At 36.4% G+C, this 20,552-nt stretch overlaps 1 protein-coding gene across 6 annotated transcripts in view; it reads right to left on the reverse strand.

Moving 5' to 3' along the window:
- The window catches only part of YTHDC2 (YTH N6-methyladenosine RNA binding protein C2), a 96,409-nt gene that overhangs the window by 36,749 nt on the left and 39,108 nt on the right, over nucleotides 1-20,552 (reverse strand). For 5 of the 6 annotated variants that reach the window (XR_013557543.2, XR_009611193.3, XM_078451787.2 and 2 more), the window contains 9 exons: nucleotides 20,241-20,346; nucleotides 18,659-18,778; nucleotides 18,074-18,346; nucleotides 15,035-15,161; nucleotides 13,580-13,785; nucleotides 13,040-13,235; nucleotides 6,513-6,622; nucleotides 4,503-4,795; nucleotides 61-238 (listed from right to left, as the gene is read on the reverse strand). Coding sequence is in view for 4 of the 6 variants with exons in the window: in XM_078451787.2 (XP_078307913.1) it covers nucleotides 61-238; nucleotides 4,503-4,795; nucleotides 6,513-6,622; nucleotides 13,040-13,235; nucleotides 13,580-13,785; nucleotides 15,035-15,161; nucleotides 18,074-18,346; nucleotides 18,659-18,778; nucleotides 20,241-20,346 (1,609 nt within the window). In the remaining 2 variants the exon portion in view is untranslated. Of the gene's footprint in view, nucleotides 1-60; nucleotides 239-4,502; nucleotides 4,796-6,512; nucleotides 6,623-13,039; nucleotides 13,236-13,579; nucleotides 13,786-15,034; nucleotides 15,162-18,073; nucleotides 18,347-18,658; nucleotides 18,779-20,240; nucleotides 20,347-20,552 lie in introns of those variants that run through there. The other variant, XM_078451790.2, reaches the window with a different exon arrangement.

A 20,552-nucleotide genomic window follows, 5' to 3' on the forward strand; every position in this document is an offset into this window, starting at 1 on the left:
ATAATTTTGCTTAAATCTGCAACATTAGATGTGCTAGGGATCAACTTGTGGATACCCTACCTTTCCTGAGGGTGGAGGAGAAGGGCTGGCACAAGGACTCGGGTAACTACTGCTGTCTGTAGATTTCACAGAAGATTGATCTGATCGGTCATCAGTGCTTCGTTTAGGATGTAAAATTCCTCTATCTTTGTACTTCTGAGGTGGGTGTAGTGCTGGAGATGGAGATTTCATCAATACTCTTGAGTGAGAAGGAGGAAGCAAAGATCAGTTACATACAAGCTCGTGATTGAAAGCAGATGCCATTTCAAACCAAAGTTTCAGGGGCGTTATGATTTACGGAGTAGTATTTAAAAAGGGAATTTCATTCTTCTCTTACATTTTTTTTTAATTTTTATTTTTGAGAGACAGAAAGACAGCACAAGTGGGGTAGGGGCAGAGAGAGACACACACACAGAATCCAAAGCAGGTTCCAGGCTCAGAGCTGTCAGTACAGAGCCTGACACGGGGCACGAACTCGCAAACCATAAGATCATGACCTGAGCCGAAGTCAGACACTTAACTGATTGAGCCACCCAGGTGCCCCCTCATACATTTAGAAGTTTAATACCATCAGGGACATTAAGGGACACTTACAAAAAGAGGTAAAAATATATTTATTAGCGATCTACAAAAGTCCTTAACTTAATGTTAACAAATACTCAAAGTAGGATTTCCCTTACAAAATTCCTAGCCTCTTGTATGATGGTTTAGGAAAAGAGGTCTTTAACATTCCTGGCAGTCAGGAATTTTATAATTTTTCTAAAAGTATATGTCTTTGTGGAATAACCAGACATAAAAAAGAAAAGATATTATTGAGTATGTCCTAAAGTCATTCACTAGTAAAGTTCACAGCACCACCTATAAATTATACTTGTCAAAATACTGGATTTAATCAAGCCGTGAGAGCTAACTGCCAGTTTACACAAAATATATATGGTATGGCAACAAATAATGCCAAGAAGAAACAGACAAATCCAGAATGTGGTACACCTCACAGTATCACCACCCCACTTTCTTCAAAAGAGTCAAGAGGACCTGCTCTGGATCACGAGAGACTCAAGACACATGACGCCCTGAGAAATGCATGAGCCATTTTACTGGGACTGATCATTGGAATTCGATTATGTAGGAAAAATTCCTCTATTTTTAAGAGATGCATATTTAAATATGGAAGGGTAAGATGACATGATATGTGGGATTTATTTTAAAATATCTAAACCAGAAGCATTTGGGTGGCTCAGTCAGTGACTTTGGCTCAGGTCATGATCTCACAGCTCGTGAGTTCGAGCCCCACCTTGGGCTCTGTGCTGACAGCTCAGAGCCTGGAGCCTACTTCGGATTCTGTGTCTCCGTCTCTCTCTGCCCCTCCCCTGCTCCTGCTCTGGCTCTCTCTCTCAAAATAAAAATTAAAAAATTTACAAAACTTTTTTAAAAAAATAAATAAAATATATAAACAAACAAAGCAGGAGAGAACAAAGAAAATTTGGTTAGATACGGATATGGAGTTCATTACGGTATATCATTTAGTTTGCTGTGTTAAATAATATTTATAATAAGCGTTTAAAACAAAAAACTATGTGTTCAATAATTCGTAAGCTTCCAGAGAGTCTTGTAATTAATAATTACTCTTCCTTCAAGACAAGTTAAAATAGCTTATCCCCACAATTCGCCCCTGCTTCAATCAGTATCTTTAATCCAGGATTATTTCTTTCACAAATGAAATAAAATAGCTAAAGCCTAAAGGTATTAACAAAAGAATATATAAGGAATGCACATCTGAATCATCAACAACTTAAGCATAAAAAACAACCTTTCAGGGGTTTTTTCCTTCATGAATTGATGTCCAATGCATTATCTAAATTCAACCCCTAAAATCCCATCGTTCCTACCCTAGAACCTCAGAGACCTGAAAATTAGGCAAAAGAACTTAATGACGGTAAAACCGGGACTCAAACTCACAAACCATTAAGATCATGACCTGAGCCGGAACTGAGTTGGATGCTTAACCAAATGAGCAACTGAGGCACCCTAAAATGTTTTTATTTGAAGAAATTATGAGGGCGCCTGGGAGGCTCAGTTGGTTGAGCGTCCGATTCTTGGTTTTGGCTCAGGTCATGATCTCACAGTTTGTGGGTTCAAGCCCCACATCGGGCTCACGCTGTCAGAAAGAAGCCTGCTTGGGATTCTTTCTCCCTCTCTTTCTCCCCCTCCCCTACTCGTGCTCTCTCTTTCTCAAAACAAATAAACTTAAAAAAAGTTTTTAATTAAAAAAAAATTATGTGGGGCACCTGGGTGGCTCAGTCGGTTAAGCAGCCGACTTCGGCTCAGGTCATGATCTCGCGGACCGTGAGTTCGAGCCCCACGTCGGGCTCTGTGCTGACAGCTCAGAGTCTGGAGCCTGTTTCAGATTCTGTGTCTCCCTCTCTCTGACCCTCCCCCGTTCATGCTTTGTCTCTCTCTGTCTCAAAAATAAATAAACATTAAAAAAAAAAATTTTTTTTTAATTATGTACCATATATCTTGCCAATGTACAGTGAAAACATGAACTACAGATACTTTTTCTCTAAGAAGTAATCTCACAGACTGTAATTTCTCCTTTCAAGTATAAATTTTCCTAAGAGTCCTCATTCTTTTCCCCACCAAATATATCAACTTCAAGGCATTATCTATCAATAACACCAAAAACCTGAAAGTAGATGAAGTTCTGTATCTCCCTGTTCAACAGGTAAGAATGAAGAGTGCCAAACTACAACTTGTAAGGAAATGAAAATGGTATCACAGGTGAAAAACTGAATTTATAAGACAAACAATATCTGAATTGTAACTAATATTACACTTTATAATTTTAATTGTATTAAATTTCTTTTACTAAATAAGCATGTATTACTTTTATTGAGAAACAAGTAGCCTTTCTCCTAAAAATGTGTGTGCATGTGTGTATGTATGAATATATAGGCACACACGTATATACATCTGTATGTATACACACAGACCCATACATACACAACACACAGAGTCTCTACGAACCTAACATATTTTTATAGATGGGCCTAGGAATAACACTACCACCTAGCAATGTCTATGGAAATCTATTCCCATATTCTAAACCATTTTTCGAGTAAGCTTTTAGATCGGTATTTCCAAAAAGTGGGCAGTGTCTAAGAAGAAAATGTGCTTTTCACTCTTCTATCGCTCAGGAGGGCCTACATCAGAGAGAAACATTCAGGAACGCACATGATGAAAAGGTTTTCTTGGCAAACGACTGAATTATTCCTCAAATGCAGTATGTGAAGAACTTGGGAACCAGTACGAATTTCTTCTCTGTAATTCAAGTCTGACCTAATGAAGCCTTATGCTTCATTCAAATGTGCAAATCTGACCAAAAGAAAGTACTAACAGCCCCATTCGATCCTTACAAAACAGTAAACATCATGTATCTTTTATGTTTCCACTGTTCTATTTTTCTTTTTAACAATGAAATATTCTTACTACACAGACTTTCTACCAGTACTGCCGAAATTAGCATCACAGGCAAGAATGTCGTGTTCATTATCAATTCTAACAGGGTAAAAAAAACTTTAAACTGATATAAAGAAATTCTGATTCTTATAAAATATAAATTTGATTCTAACAAATGGGTTTTTTTTTACACAACAAATATTTCTGAATCATGGCCAATGATTCATTATTACCACTATTATATCATCATAATACGTTTTTTGATAAATAATTCAATATAAGAACTCTCTTATTAATAATAATCATATAGTAAATAAAAATACCATGTATAATTGCTAAATGTTAGAAAGAAAAGAAGAACCTGGCTAAACTGTAATAGATTTTGCCACTAGAGTAAATTTGTTTACTTCTGTATCATATGTCTCTGCTGGATAAAATAAAAACTCTTTGAAGGAAGAGCTCTTGTCTGTTTGGTACACTGCTATCTCTCTTACACCAAGAACAACACACATTCAATGTGTCACTGAGAAAGTGAATGAATAATTGATCTTCTGTAGGAATACTAGTCAGCACTACTGATACCCAGGTAAGACTTGTGAAGAGACTGTTCTTTTAAATGGCCATAACCCATACTTCTTGCTATAAGACATATGCGAAAGATGTTGCTTGCCATGTATCAACTAAAATACAGAATTTTAATATACTGCTATCTTTTTAACAGACCCTAAATCTGTGAAGTCTTGAAATTAAACATTTTTAGTCTTTCCCAATAAAAAATTTCCTTATTAAATGACTCACAGATACCAGTAGCTTAAAATCCCTCATATTATCTTACTACTTACAAGAACTATGTTTTAAAAGTAAAACACTCTTCGCATTTTATTGTAACCTTTTACGTACACTCTAAGCAATTTTTAAATATTATTAAAACATCTGATTCTATGAGAAATAACTCATTTTCCTGGAGAAAATGTCCCCGTTTTGATAAAATGTTATAAATGTACCTTTCTGCAGTAGCAGACTCATCAGAAAATTCAGTATCTGCGGAAGTTTTCCTGCTATTATTGGACCTCCAAGATGATGCCAAAGGAAGTTCTTCTGAAGACATAGGCCTTGGCCTCTGGCCTATCCCAGACGGCTGCTGTAAACCTGCACACTGTTCCTCAGTGCTTAAAACAGCTATAATTGCTCTTATGGTAGCTTCATCAACTTGAGACCAAGGTTTGGATGGAGCTCTCATTCGGCGTAAAAATAAGCTGTGCCACTTCTGTCTGAGCTGCAGCAATAAACTGGCTGCCTGTAATGAAAGTTCAAACAGGTACAAGCAAAATGTATACCCTACTTGCGAGACACCCATTTACTAGTTAAAGTCTGCAACTGTTTCCAAAGAACACTCTGCAACTTGTAAGGAGTTAATGTATTCTAAGGTATTACATTTTATGTAATTTACTATTAATTTCATTCTTTCTGTTGCCCAAATGAGATAAAAATTCTTATTTACCATATTGGAGGCACTAGAGACACAAAATCAAATGAAACAGTCCGATGGAAGAGACAATAAACAATGTGTGGCAGAGTGTGATTAAAACTGGAAATGGTAACAGCATAGTAAATGAAGAAAAATACATTTAGTTCCATTCGTGCTTTAGTGCCTACAGAACATCCAAATGATGATGCCCAGAAGGCAGCTAGATTCACAGAAAGGTTCACAGAAAGGCCTAAGCTAAAAATATAGACAGACTTGGGAGTCATCAGTGCTTAAGTGGTTACTGAATCTACACAGAGAGGTAAGGTCCCTGGAGATTGCACAGAGACATGAAAAGAGCAGAGAAAGGCCCGGAGTAGTGGAGAACATCTAACATTTAAGGCACAGACACATAGAGAAGAGTCAGTGAAAGAACCTAAGAAGGAATGACCTTTGAAGAAAGAAGAAGAATCAGGAAAGATTCATGTCACGGTTAACTTGTGGCAAAGAAGTTGGGACAGGGGTGAGGAGGAAAAATGGGGAAGGGCAGAATTATGAAAGGAAGGGTATGGACAATAAATAGTGCCCAACAGGAGAGAAAGAATGAATTCAAGGACGGCAGGCTGGCTTGGACAATGTGGGGCACATGCTGACCTTGGCAAGTACAGTTTCAGTGAAGGGAATGGCTGGTGAAAAGGGAAGTGAGACAACTGTCGGCTGAAGTGATGAATGAACAGACAGTAAAAAAGTTAAACCTAGCCAGCTGTCAATTACTGACAGCTCAGCCGACCACATCCCCCCAAAAAAGGATATAGAATGATCTTTTAATACTAACAGTTGACAATTAGAAGTGGTTCAATGATGTAACAATCACACTGCTTCAACTTTTTCTTTGTTGTAGTTTTCAAATTGTCAATTTTTAGCTATTTAACAGATTTTAAAAGCAAAATAATCATGCTGTATCTAGTCTCAGAGTTCAAGTCTAAATGTTTATGTGAAAAATTATTGCAACAAACTTTCAACATGGCAAAGCAACTTTAAACTCTAATTTAGCCAAATGAAATATAATCTGAAATTATATTACAACATTTCCCTTGTCTTTAAACTGTTTGGTGTAACAGAATATTGATTTAGTGGATTTCACCACTTAATGCACATTCTCCTCCTTTTCTTCCCCCAGTAATATTATTGACCAAAAATGTGCATTTCTGGGGCACCTGGGTGGCTCAGTTGGTTAAGCATCGGACTTCAGCTCAGGTCATGATCTCACAGTTTGTGAGTTTGAGCCCCGTGTCGGGCTCTGTGCTGACAGCTCAGAGCCTGGAGCCTGCTTCAGATTCTGCCACACCAAGGCTTTTCAAATCCTCTATTAAAATAAACCCCATGGGGTATGTCAGAGAATGCATGAGGGCCCTGTGAAAACTGAAAAACAAACTATATTCTCAAGTACTAAGGGCTCAATAGCAAAGATATAATTTTCATCATGTTGTATGTCAGTTCGTACTACCAGAATGAAAGAAACTTACCACACTACTGAAAAGCAACTTACCTCAGGCTCTAGTTTGAAATTGAGCCACTCATCAAGTTTCAAAGCTGCCAAATTAGCAGTGGTTCTGTCCTCCATTTCACTATCACTACTGTCATTAGGAACACCATCCGCTGTTCAAACACATATTGAAAGGCAAAAATTTCACTCTTACCACCATATAGCAAAAGAAGTAAGTAAACACAGATAATGTGTATTTACACAAATGCTCCATACTAAGAGTTTGGGTGTGGAGCTCTTCAAAGCCAGCAGTTCACAAATTAAGTCTCAATACTTACAAAGCGGGGGGGGGGGGGGGGGGGGGGGGAAGCAAGACATAATCTCTATAATCTCTAATCAAAATGCAACAAAATAAAAAAGACTGTAACTTAAAACTCAAAACAAAGAGCACCTGGGTGGCTCAGTCTGTTAAGCATCCAACTCGTGATTTCAGCTCAGGTCATGATTTCATGGTTCATGAGTTCGAGTTCTGCACTGACAGTGCAGAGCCTGTTTAGGATTCTCTCTCTAACTCTACCTCTCTCTCACTCTCTCTCTCTCTCTCTCTCTCTCTCTCTCTCCCCCTCCCTCCCTCCTTCTCAAAATAAATAAATAAACTTTAAAAAAAATCAAAACAAAATCTTTAAATAATAACTGAATAAAGATGAAAACTAAGAATATAATTTAAAAAGGGAAGAAAACAAGAAATGCTCATGTAAATTCATAGGTTTCAATTTAAAAGAAGAAAAGGAGAAACCACACCCATAAATACATCTTAGAAAAACAGTATAAACCCCAAAGGAAAAAAAAATGAAGAAAACAGTGAGGGAAAAAAACTGATATATTAGATAAAACAAAATGGCAGTAGTCAAGACTATAATCCAGTTCCTTGAAAAGATGAGGCACCCCTCTGGTAAGTTTAATAAAGGGAGAAGGAAGCTCAAATCCATATACAAAATCAGAGCTGAGAATAAGATTATAAAAATTAATACAAACTGTTTTAATCTAAGAAGATCCAGTATCCATAAAAAATAATAAATTTGAAACATTCAAAGAAATCTATTCTTTTGTACGAAACAAACTGAAAACAAAAAGAAATTACCAAAACAAAGAACAAGAGGTAGGAAAGCCCAGACTATTTCAGGAAGAAACCAAAGGTGTCCTGAAAGAACACCAAACACAGAAATCCAGTTCATCAAGTCTCTCAAACTTTGAAGAAAACAAACAATGGCCAATTCCTTGCATGAGACAAGTCTGAACTAATCCTAAAACCTGATATAAATAAATAAACAAACAAACATTTCTGAATATTCCCAACACACATACCTCACTAATGAGCAATTTTAAATAAAACGCTAGCAAAATATGAGCAATGCAGTAAGTCCTCCTTAGTCCAAGGAAGGTTTATTCTTATGATAAATATGATAGTCCCATAAGAAAATATATACAGTACAACAGCAGGCTAAATAAATTTTGATATGAACAAATGCCCACAAGCTATTTAATAAATTTCAAAATGTGTTTTAAAACTTCAAAAAAAGAGGGGTGCCTGGGTGGCTCAGTTGGCTAAGCGTCCGACTTCAGCTCAGGTCACAATCTCGCGGTCCGTGAGTTTGAGCCCCGCGTCGGGCTCTGTGCTGACCGCTCAGAGCCTGGAGCCTGTTTCGGATTCTGTGTCTCCCTCTTTCTCTGACCCTCCCCTGCTCATGCTCTGTCTCTCTCTGTCTCAAAAATAAATAAACGTTAAAAAAAATTTTTTTTTTAAATAAAAAAAATTTAAAAAAATAAAACTGCAAAAAAAGAACAATTCTGGAGCAACTGGATGGCTCAGTCAGTGAAGCATCCGACTCTTGATTTTGGCTCAGGTCATCACCTCTCAGTTCATGAGATCAACCCCGTGTCAGGCTCTGCACTGAGAGGACAGAGCCTGCTTGGGATTCTCTCTCCCTATCCTTTCCCTCTCTCTCCCCTCCCCTACTCACACGCGCTCCCTCTCAAAATACGTAAGTATTTTTAAAAATTTAAATTTCAAAAGAATTCTTTTTTATTTATTTATTTTTATTTGAGAGAGAGAGAAAGAGAGAGAGGGAGAGCATGCGCAAGTTGGGGAGAGGGTCAGAGGAAGAGAGAGAGAATCTTAAGCAGACTCCATGCTCAACACAGAGCCTGACATGGGGCTCGATCCCATAACCCTGAGATCCTGACCTGAGCCGAAACCAAGAGTCAGACACTCAACCAACTGAGCCACCCAGGTGCCCTTTCTACCTTATTTTAATACAAGTACTTTCATTAAAACAAAAATTACTGTCATCATCAATATCACTTTAGAATTTAAACCTTTAAAATGCAACAAGAAAAAGCAGGCCATTAACATGGTTTTCCCAAGTCATGAAAAAGAAATAAAAGGAATAAATTTTTATAACAAATTAAAAATTACCACTTAAAGGTACTCTAAGTTAATAGAAAGTCAAAAGGATTAGTAAGAGCTTAGTAAAGCAAGAGCAAATACAATATACTCTCCTGGGGGCACCTGTGTGACTCAGTCAGTTAAGTGTCCAACTTCGGCTCAGGTCATGATCTCACAGTTCAAGCCCCATGTTGGGGCTCTGCACTGACAGCCCAGAGCCTGAAGCCTGCTTCAAATTCTGTGTCTCCCTCTCTCTGCCCCTCCCCCTCTCTCACTCTGTCTCTCAAAAATAAATAAACATTAAAAAATAAATTTTAAATATACTCCCCTGTTACATAGTATTCCTTACTAGAAGATCAGCAGGAAAATGACACAAAGAGTAACTCAAGAACAACAAAATCTTAAGAATCATCATAAGAATATATCCAACCTTTGTAAAACTTACCAAAGAAAAGATATTGCTAAATTTAATAAAAGGTGAATAGAAGAATATACTATATTCCTAGAAGTAAACTCTTAATTAAAATCACAAAAGAACTATTGGTTACAGAAAAGATTACAAGAAGATGACTACTGAATATTCATTATTAAAAATAGGAAACATTATAAAAAATAGCTTATAACAGAAAGGCAGAGTTACAGGGAGATCCTTTGCTACCAGACATAAGAACTTACTGAAAAACAAAATTACTAAACAAGATGGCACAACATAAAGGCAAAAATTTAAAGGAACAAAATATATAGAAAGTTTAAAAATGCCAATGTAAGATGTAATAATGACAAAGATGCCAGGGGCACTTGGCTGTCTCACTTAAAAGATAGGTAACTCTTGGTCTCAGGGTTATGAGTTCAAGCCCCACACTGGATGTAGTGATTACTTAAATAAATATTTAAAAAAAAATAAAGATGGCAAATGTAATATACAACAATATGCAAGCTTTCAAAAAGAAGATAAAGATTATTTAATAAATGGTACATATGAAGGGAAAGCTGAAAAATATAATAACTGAAATGAAAAATAAATTAAAGGGAATCAACATCAAGTTAGATGATGCAGAACGGATCAGCGATCTGGAAGGCAGGGTAGTAGAAATCACCCAAGCTGAACAGCAAAAACTGAAAAGAATTTCTAAAAATTAGGATAGATTAAAGGGACCTCAAGGAGAGTGTCAAGCATACTAACATTTGCATTATATGAGTCTCAGAAAAGACAGCGGGGAAGTGCAGAAACTTTATTTGAAGAAACAACAGATGAAAACTTCCCTAAACTGGAGAAGGAAACAACATTCAGGTCCAGGAAGCACAAAGAGTTCCAAACAAGATAAACCCAAAGAGGTCCACCAAACATATAATTAAAAGCCCAAAAAGTACAGATAAAGAGAAAAGAATACCTTAAAGGCAGCAAGAGAAAAAAAAAAAAAAAAAATGAGTTACACACAATGGAAACTCCATAAGGTTATCCAGCTGATTTTTCAGCAGAAACTTTGGAGACCAGAGGAATGGGCACGATATAGACAAAGTACTGAAAAGAAGAAACTTACAACCAAGAATACTCTACCCAGCAAAATTATCTTTCAGAACTGAAAGAAAGACAAAGTTGCCCAGACAAACAAAAGCTTAAGGAGTTAATGACCACTAAACTGGCCTTACAAGAAATGTTATAGGGATTTATTTAAGCAGAAAAGGAAAGGCTGTGATTAAAAGTAAAAGAATTATGAAAGAAAACAATCTCACTGCTGAAAGCAAAAATACAGTAAAGGTAGTAGGTCAACAACTTATAAAGCTAGTATGAAGGTTAAAGAGAAGAACAGTAAAACCTACCTACCCTAATTACTTAGAAGATGTACAAAATAAAAAGATATAAAATACAGTGTCAAAAAATAAAATGTAAGGTGAGGAAATAAAAATATATTGCTTTTAGAGTGTGTTCAAACTTAACCACCAATTTAAAATGCACTGCTGTATACACAGGTTGTTACAGATGAACCTCATGGTAGCCACAACAAAAAACCTATAATAGATACATAAAAAATAAACAGAACGGAATCCAAATATAACACTAAAGAAAGTCATCAAATCACAAGGGAAGGGAATAAAAGATGAAAGGAACAGAGAAGAACTACAAAAACAACCAGAAAATGATTAACAACTAACATATCTATCGATAATTACTTTAAATGTAAAAGGACTAAATGCTCCAAAGACAGAGCGTGGCCGAATGGATAAAAAACAAGATCCATCAAATATGCTGCCTGTAAGTGACTCACTTCAGACCTAAAGAAAGAGAAGGCCTCAAAATGAAGGGATGGAAAAAGATATTCCATGCAAATAGAAACTGAAAAGAAAGCTAAAATACCAATAATCGTATCAGGCAAAACAGACTTCAAGACAAAGATTTGAAGAAGAGACAAAGAAGAGCCTTATAAAGGGGTTAATCAAGTAAGAGAATATAACAATTGTAAATATCTAAGCAACCAACACAAAAGCATCGAAACACAGAAAGCAAGTATTACAAGATGTAAAAGGAGAAATTAACAGTCACACACGATAATGGTAGCGGAACACAGCATCCACTTCCAGCAATAGCAAATCATCCAGGCAGAAAACCAATAAGGAAACACTGGTCTCAACACATTAGACTAGGTGGACTTAACAGATATATTCAGAATATTCCATCCAAACACAGCAGAACACACATTCTTTTCAAGTGTACATGAAACATTTTCCAGGATAGGTAGCATGTTAGGCCACAAACCAAGTTTCAATATTTTTAGGAAGACTTATATCATATCAAACATCCTTTCTGACCACAATGGTACAAAACTAGAAATCAATTACAAGAATAAACTGGAAAAAACACAAACACGTAAAGCCTAAGCAAAAGGCTACCAAACAAACAATGGGCCAATGAAGAAATCAAAAAAGAAAGGAAAAAAAATACCTGAAGACAAATGAAAACAGAAACACAATGCTCTAAAATCTACAGGATGCAGCAAAAGCAGTTCGAAGAGGCAAGTTTACGGAAATATAGGCGCCTAAGTCAAGAAGCAGCAAACATCTCAATCTAACCTTGTACCTAAAGGAACTAGAAAAAGAACGAAGCCCAAAGTTAGTGGAAGGAAAGAAATGATGCAGATCAGAGCAAAAATAAATGAAATAAGAGACTAAAACACAATAGAAAAGATCACTGAAACTAAGAGCTAGTTCTTTCATGAATTGTTTTTAATGTTTTTTTTTTAATGTTTATTTTTGAGAGAGAGAGACAGAGACAGTGTGAGTAGGGTAGGGGCAGAGAGAGAGGGAGACGCAGAATCTGAAGCAGTCTCCAGGCTCTGAGCTGTCAGCACAGAGCCTGATGCAGGGTTCAAACTCACGGACCGCAAGACGTCAGCTGAAGTCGTATGCTTAACCACCTGCGCCATCCAGGCGCCCCTATGTTTATTTATTTTTGAGAGAGAGAGAGTGAGAGAGCGCAAGTAGGGGAAGGGCAGAGAGAGGAGGACAGAAGATCTGAAGGGGGCTCTGCACTGACAGGCTGAGAGCAGCGAGCCTGATGTGGGGCTCGAACTCACAAATCACGAGATCATGACCTGAGCCAAAGTAAGATGCTTAACCAACTGAGCCACCCAGAGGCCCCCTGCTCCCGCCAGAACATTTTAAACGCATTACACCACTTTTAAGTGATAGTATATTTTGCAGCCATTAATATAAAAGATTTTTTAAAACTTATATTCTGCATAATGAAAATAACAATGTAAAATAGCTGAAGAAATATGTAAAAATATTAAACATAATTTTAAAATAATATTCAAAAGTGTTTGCATAAGGGAAATGAGATCATGGGTCACTATTAATATTATTTCCTTAAACAATTACCTTTATTTATGTTAAACTGTTATTTAACTTCAAGTGGGAGAGAAAAGTAAACCTATCAAGATTAATCAAAAATGCACAAATCAATACCAAGTTACCTTTAGAAAAATCAATTTTAAGAACTGAGGTATACTTCAGTAGTTTCTAATTAGTCTTACCATATCAAAAGGGAGCTACTACTACATAAATTTTGGTAATTTCAAAATTTATTTGGTCCAGTGAAAAAAATTTCATTGCAGATAGATTTTCATTTCCTTCATAATCCATTTACCTCGAAATGATGAAGGTTCTTGAAGAGCGTTACTTGCCAATCTAGCTGGTCCACAGAATACCAATATAGTGACGGGTGTCACTGCTGAACAACATCGAATATTAGCTATTCTATGGGCCCTGGTCATTTCATCATAAATAAGCCAATCTGTAGGTAGTGCTTGAATCGCTGCAGCCTGACCATTGGCTGGAGGAATCTATTAGAAAAATGGATTGAAGAATTGTTAACTGTATGTCACCTAGTTTACCGGCAATACTTTTAAAATGTAAAAAGTCCCTCAATGAAACAGATGAGGTGTATTAATACTCAAGCAAAAACGAAAGCACGTCCTTGTTCATACAGCTAGTAGTCCTCATTAGCTAACACACTACCTCTTCCAACTCTAAGATTCCATCAAAAATTTGTTCCAATGTTGAATTAGACATAGGTAACTAATTTCTTAAAGCAGGCTGGTATTTGGAGCATTTCTGGTTGATCTTCAACTATGTAAATTAGATCAGTTTGACTTCAAGGCCTAAGACAGCATTAAAAATGTTTTACCTTTTTATACTGAGGCTGACTGAGAACTGAAGTGGGATGAAACCGAACTTTTTTCTCCTTTGGCCCTGTCAGTACTACATTCTCTCTGTCCACATGGACTACATTAGGATACATGCCTGCCACCAATGCAGCTTTAACGACAGCCCAGTTCTCGGAATTTGTGTTAACATCTCGAATGTCACCACCGCCTCGTGCTCTAACAAAACCTAGAAGGAGGAAAAAACCACACCAACTTTTTCTATTGTGCAAAATATACTTTTAAACGTATGCATTTTTTACAAAAATTGTATAGCCCATGTAAGTTTAAGGATATTCAAATTCCACAGCAATTAATAAAATCTCCTCTGGTAAGTTTAAGATACAGATTCAGTGTTCTAATAAAGTTTAGGTTTGTTCACTGGGGATGTGGGACTCTTAAAAAAAATACACACTCTTGCTATAAAGTTCTTCATAAGCTGCGATCAGAAATGTACTAAAATTTAAAAAAAGAAATGCACTAAAGTCACAGCTGAAAATTTAAAAAAATACACACTCTTGCTTTTTATAAAGTTCTTCTTAAGTTGCTGTGAGAAATGTACTAAAATTTAAAAAAAGAAATGTACTAAAGTCACAGCTGAAAATTTTTAAAAAAATACACACTCTTGCTACAAAGTTCTTCATAAGCTTCTATGAGAAATGTACTAAAATTTAAAAAAAGAAATGTACTAAAGTCACAGCTGAAAATCTAAACCACTCTTCTAACTGGTATTAATAACACTGTGGTTATGACAGACAAATTCTGGAGTGAAGTAAATATATTCTTGCTTGAATTTCCAAAGCCCTTCACATTTCCCGATATTTACAACAACTCGAAATCCTTTGGCTTGCTCCTTATATTATTTTACACTTTAGCTAATCTATGAATCCAGGCTCTGGTAGTCTTTGGCTATTTTTTCAATGTACCATGCTACTCAAAAGGAAATTTAAAGATACAATTCTAAATTGACATAGCAATACTGGCATTCTCTTTAAAAAAAAAAAAAATTAAGTACCTTCAAGTGATTACTAGTTGTTTTATGTTCCACAAACACGAAGACCAGCATTCAGATCAACCTACTTACATTTTTTAACTTCTATTTCACAGAGCTAAATAATCATTTATTAATAGTGATAAAACAGAGCTACATTATCTACAATGATCTTTGCCAACAAATAGACTACAAATTGCTCACTGCCTACAGTATCAAAAGGTGTTCATAGATTTCTCAGCTACAGGCCTCCACAATATCATTTTTAAATCAACAAACTCTGAGATCACATAGGAGTCTACAACACAGTTCATAAATACAAGATCTACAACAATGTGAAAACATCATAAAAATAATGTAAAATGGCATCAGTTAACACTACAAATACTACAAGGTATAGGTAGGGTACTCTCAGTGGTCTAAATAGGTTCTCTGGGGAAAACATTACCTGATGCTCTAAGCTGACCAAGCAACTGAGTTCTCATACCAATGATTATTTCCATGGTAGCTTGCGAAAGAAAATTCTTTTCGCAAAAGGCTCGCTCCCACCCATCACTTCGTGCTTTCTGCCATGCCTACAAAAACATAATTATAGAACAAGACACATTTACCAAACTCCTTAGTTAGGCAGCAAAGTAACTGAAAACCACTACCTTAACCACTCAAGGTCAATTCTCCTTCTAATTATTTGATAAAATCTAAGACTTCATTAAAAAAAACAAAACTCAGGGCACCTGGGTGACTCAGGTCAGTTATGCGTCCATCTTCAGTTCAGGTTGTGATTTCACAGTTCGTGGGTTCAAGCTCCACATCAGGCTCTGTGCTGATAGCTTGGAGCCTGAAGCCTGCTTCAGATTCTGTGTCTCCCTCTCTCTCTGCCTCTCCCTGCCTTGTGCTCTCTCTCTCTCTCTCTCAAAATTAAATAAACATTTATAAATAAACAAACAAAGCTCAAAGATACAGAGAACAGATTGGTAGTTGCCAGAGGTAAGGGAGGAGAGGAAGTGAAATGGATGAAAGGAGTCAAAAGATACAAACTTCCAGTTACAAAATAAATTAAGTCCTGGGAAGGTAACTGTAGTAAAGCATGGTAACTATAGTTAATAACACTGTATTGTATATCTGAAAGTTGATAAGAGAGATTTTTTTTTTGTCCACTTTTTTTTACTGAGGTATCACTGACATTTAACATTATACTCATTTCAGGTATACAAAATAGTGATCCAATATCCATATATTAATGTGAAATTATCACCACACCACAATAAATCTAGTTAACATACCAGAGAGTATATCTTAAAAGTTATCATCACAAACAGAAAAAAATTTGTAACTATATGCAATGATAGATGTTAACTAGACTTACTGTGGAGATCATTTTGCAATGCATACAATTACAGTATCAATGTGTTTTACACCTAAAACTAATATGTCAATGACGTCTCAATTTTTTTTATTAAAATTTTAAAATTAGGGGGCGCCTGGGTGGCTCAGTCAGTTGAGCGACCGACTTCAGCTCAGGTCATCATCTCGCAGTTTGTGAGTTCGAGCCCCACATCGGGCTCTGTGCTGACAGCTCAGAGCCTGGAGCCTGCCTCAGATTCTATGTCTCCCCCTCTCCCTACCCCTCCCCTGCTCATGCTCTATGTCTCTCAGTCTCTCAATAATAAATAGACATTAAAAAATTAAAAAATAAAATTTTAAAATTAAATATAAAAAAATAAAATCTAAGACTTTATGATCAAATGAAATTTATCATTAATTTATACTCAAATGCTACAAAAGTCACTAAGTTTATAAAATCCCAATGAGAATTACGTATCCCTTAACTTAAATGACCAGCTGTGTAAACATGTTTAACTTTTCATATGTGTTTGCTAATTTTCTTCCACTGAAGTGTGGGAGGTTTTTAACTAAGCCATTATAAACACCACTTATATTTAAGGATTCTGCCACTCCAGTCCTCCAAAAATAAGCTCTATATCAACCTCTTAATCTATCTTTAAATGGGAAGTGGGATTTCTAGAAACCATCTATATGCAGTATAGGAAAACTTCTCTTTGAAAATGACTTTTCTTGCTTTAGAATACAACTGAAAGACCAAAGCAGTAATTTATCCTTTCTGCTCTTGAAGGAGCTGGGGGAAAAGCAAAGAATACATAGGAATTCTACTCCAAATCTGCCTCTAATTATTATCTACTCAACTAATCTACTGTAAGACGTGGTATCTAATAGACTCAATAGCATTGCATTATCCATTGTTCAATAATGCTCACAAAATAGCTTGCCAGTGTTTTCTTTAAACCGTATATAGTGAAAAAATCGTCTATGCCTGGAAAAGAGTCACTTCTGCATAAACAAAATGAAATTTTTTTTAATGTTTATTTTATTTTTGACAGAGAGAGAGAGACAGGGCACAGGCAGGGGAGGGGCAGACAGATAGGGAGACACAGGATCTGAAGCAGTCTCCAGGCTTTGAGCTGTCAGCACAGAGCCCGATGCAGGGCTCAAATTCACGAACAGTGAGATCAACCCTGAGCCGAAGTTGGCACTTAACCAAATGAGCCACCCAGGCGTCCCAACAAAATGAAATTTTTAAAAAATGTATAGTCATAGCCCACATTCAAGAGAATTTAAGGACGCCTTTTCAAGAAATAACATATTCTTCTCCACATATCTGAAATTCTAAATTACATATCATTTCCTTTCCTCAGAATCCTATTTTCCTTATCTTTTCTTTCTTATTTATCATGTTCATCAATTTCTCACTACTGTTATCTTAAAAAGTTTTAAATGATATTTAGATTTTATTTTATAAAATTAAGTTCTTAGCATCGTGTCTTGAGAACACAAGAAAAAGACATACTCTAAAAAAAAAAAATCAACACAGAGATACTAAATTCAAGATAAGTTTCTTCCTCGGTTTGTTCTACATACTTTGAATAATATACATTATCTCTTTTTTTTTTTAAGTTTACTTATTTATTGTGAGAGAGGGGGAGAGGCAGAGAGAGAATCCCAAGCAGGCTCCACACAGTGTGGAGCCCAACGTAGGCTCAAACGCACGAATCATGAGATCATGACCTGAGCCAAAATCAAGAGTCAGACACTCAATCGACTAAGTCAACCAGGCACCCCATAATATACATTGCTTCTCAACTAAAATTTGAGAGCATTCCCTGTCCAAGATATGATTAAAAGGAACTTGGATATTTAAAAATACATATAAGTAAATAAATATATACATACACATATTCCTACAGGGAGAAAACTGAGAAAATAAAAGAAAAAAAGGTAGAGAAAAACAGTGATAATTTTAAACACAAGGACAGCAGGAATGTATGTTTCTGAGCTATTTATAAAATGTGACTTTATAAGGAAACCAAATTAATGGAGTCCTAGCTCTTTTTTAATTTGTTACACTTGCCCCAGAAGTGTGTTCAACCAGCAACGTGTTCAGAAATGGAATGACAACAACGACCAGTACCTGGAATGCTCTGAGAAGTGCCATGTGGTCACTGAAAGTTCCTGCAGTGAAGCGTTTCCTACAGAGCATAGCTGCGCGCTTTTGAGAGGCCTGGGTTGGCAGTACAAAAGGGTCTCGATAGGCCAGGGTGCAGGCAATTGTAAGGATGGGGTCCAGACACTTTAACACGACAGCACACAGGACCATTTTTCCAAGATGCGGTTCTACGGGCAGGTCAGCCAAATGATACCCAAGCTCAGTGAGATCTTCCCACGCGTCCATTGCATCTATTGTCTAAATAAAAGCACACAAAACAGAATCTGGCAGGACCAAAATGTTTCATGATGTTTAATCAAACCACATACTTATAAAGAAATAAAAATGTAAATTTTCTTTTGCCACATCTTATAGGAAACATCGTTTGCTTCAAATATTTTATATAAAAAAAGATCTACATCAACTGTTTTACTGTAATTACCATGAGAGTATTATTCAAAGTACATGCTTCTTTCAGATAATCTTTTTAAGTACAAAAATCAGACAAGATATATTCCCACTTTAAATTTCAAGGAAAATCAGTAAAGTGAAAACTATGAAGACACGAACCTTAAGCATGTGTACAGCATTTCTTACAATTAAAGCAGGTGGAGGTTCAGGAGCTTTCATTAGGAAATCGGCAATAGGACAATTAACTGGGGCTAATAGCTTAGTATGTAAACAAAGTTCCTGCAAATAAGAACAGCAAATAATGTTGAAATGCTGAAATTTATGGTGATTTTGTTTTTTAAAGAAATCATGGGAAACACAGTCCCCAAACCGACTAGTAGAGCCTCTGCTTAAAATGAACAGTAGAGGGAACCATGTCTTTCTATGAAAGACAGGCTCTAACCTTGCCCTAGGTGCTAGAACTTTAATATAATAAACACCCTCCATTACCTCCTATCAAGATTACCACTGCCCACACTGGCGATGTCTCCTCACACAGTTCTTCTACATAACAGTAAGAGTTATTGTCCAAAAGTCTCTTTTTTTCCTTTACATTACATTCTAGAATCTTTTATCCGTTCAACAAAGTGTTTGCCAGGTGCTAGGGACTATGCAGCAAGTTGGGAGAAAAAGAAGATAGACAAGTGTCTGCCCTGGTGGATTTTTCATTGTGGGAAAAACAGAATAATGACACAATTAGCTACTTAGTTACAACTTTTATAAATGCTGTGAAGGATACAGAGAACTAAAGAGGTAAAGGAAACTATTTAATCAAGTTCAGGAAAGGGCAGGAGGAGGCCATGGGAAGTCAAAGACAACATCTCTGGGGAACCAGCACTCAAACTTGGATGTAACGACTGAGTAGGAGGTAATTATCAAAGAAACAAGAGGGAGGATTCTAGGGAGAGGGGAGCACACAGAGGAAGCCCCTAATACAGAAACAAGGTGTGCTTGAGAAATTCGAACTACTGGTATGAGCAGAGAGAGAAGGAAAGACAAGATGTCAAAATTAAAACTAGAGACACAGGAAGGGCAGATAATTTAGGCTCCTGTTAAGAGTTTTGTATTTTATCCTAAGACCATAAGGCATGGAAAAGTGGGAAGTCATCCAGGTACATGAATACCAAAAACATGATCCAGTATCTCTGGAAATGTTTAGAAACCAACATCCATCTCAGCACACCAGATAATCAAATTAATGTGCTTCCGGTAGTTTTCCCTAGAAACTACAATGTCTGGCTGTTCTGTGAAGTGAGAAGACCTAAAGCAAAACAATAAAGGCCAGGAAATCTCAGCACACTCCCTTCTAAACTACCATCATAATCTCAGCATCTTATACTGAGATTGTGGCATTATCTTTTGGACCTTAAATAATTTGTTTTCTAATCCTCAGTGAGAATGTGAAAGGTGAACACAATGTGGTCGTTAGACTTCTAAAATGTCGCATATAAAAAAAAGCATATTTATAAACTGTACCATAATTTAAATGCATTCAAGTAACTCTTTAAAATTTTAGAGGTTTATGGATTTTCTAGTAAAGGAAAAAAATGTTAGGTACATAACCACCCTACATAATATACATTTTATAAGTTTGTTTTATGAGTTGATTATTTAAAAGTCCAACTAGTATAAGTTAAAATGGTCCTTTCTCCTCTGTCACCCACAAAAATAGCCTCTAATTTAGAGTTTCGTAAATTCCTACCTGTAATGGCATTCTCAAAAGTTCTGGAGTCTGAAATTCCAACATATTCTGGAATCGGAGTCTGCTGAACAGCCGGAAACAAATTCCAGGTCTACATCTCCCTGCCCTTAAAAGTGAAAAAAAAAATTGAGATTCAAACAAGAAATGAAGACTATATCAAGGAAACTATACAAGCAGTGTGCTAAGGAGACAGAGCAATGGACCAGGGTCAGGACATCTGAGTGCAAATCCCTACTGTGATACTCCTCCCCTCTGAATCTTTCCAGAAGGCACTTTACCCATCTGGGATTCATTTATAAAAATTCATGAATG

This window comes from Panthera onca, chromosome A1 (genome assembly GCF_046562875.1).
Source record: "Panthera onca isolate mPanOnc1 chromosome A1, mPanOnc1 haplotype 2, whole genome shotgun sequence".
Taxonomy (NCBI): domain Eukaryota; kingdom Metazoa; phylum Chordata; class Mammalia; order Carnivora; family Felidae; genus Panthera; species Panthera onca.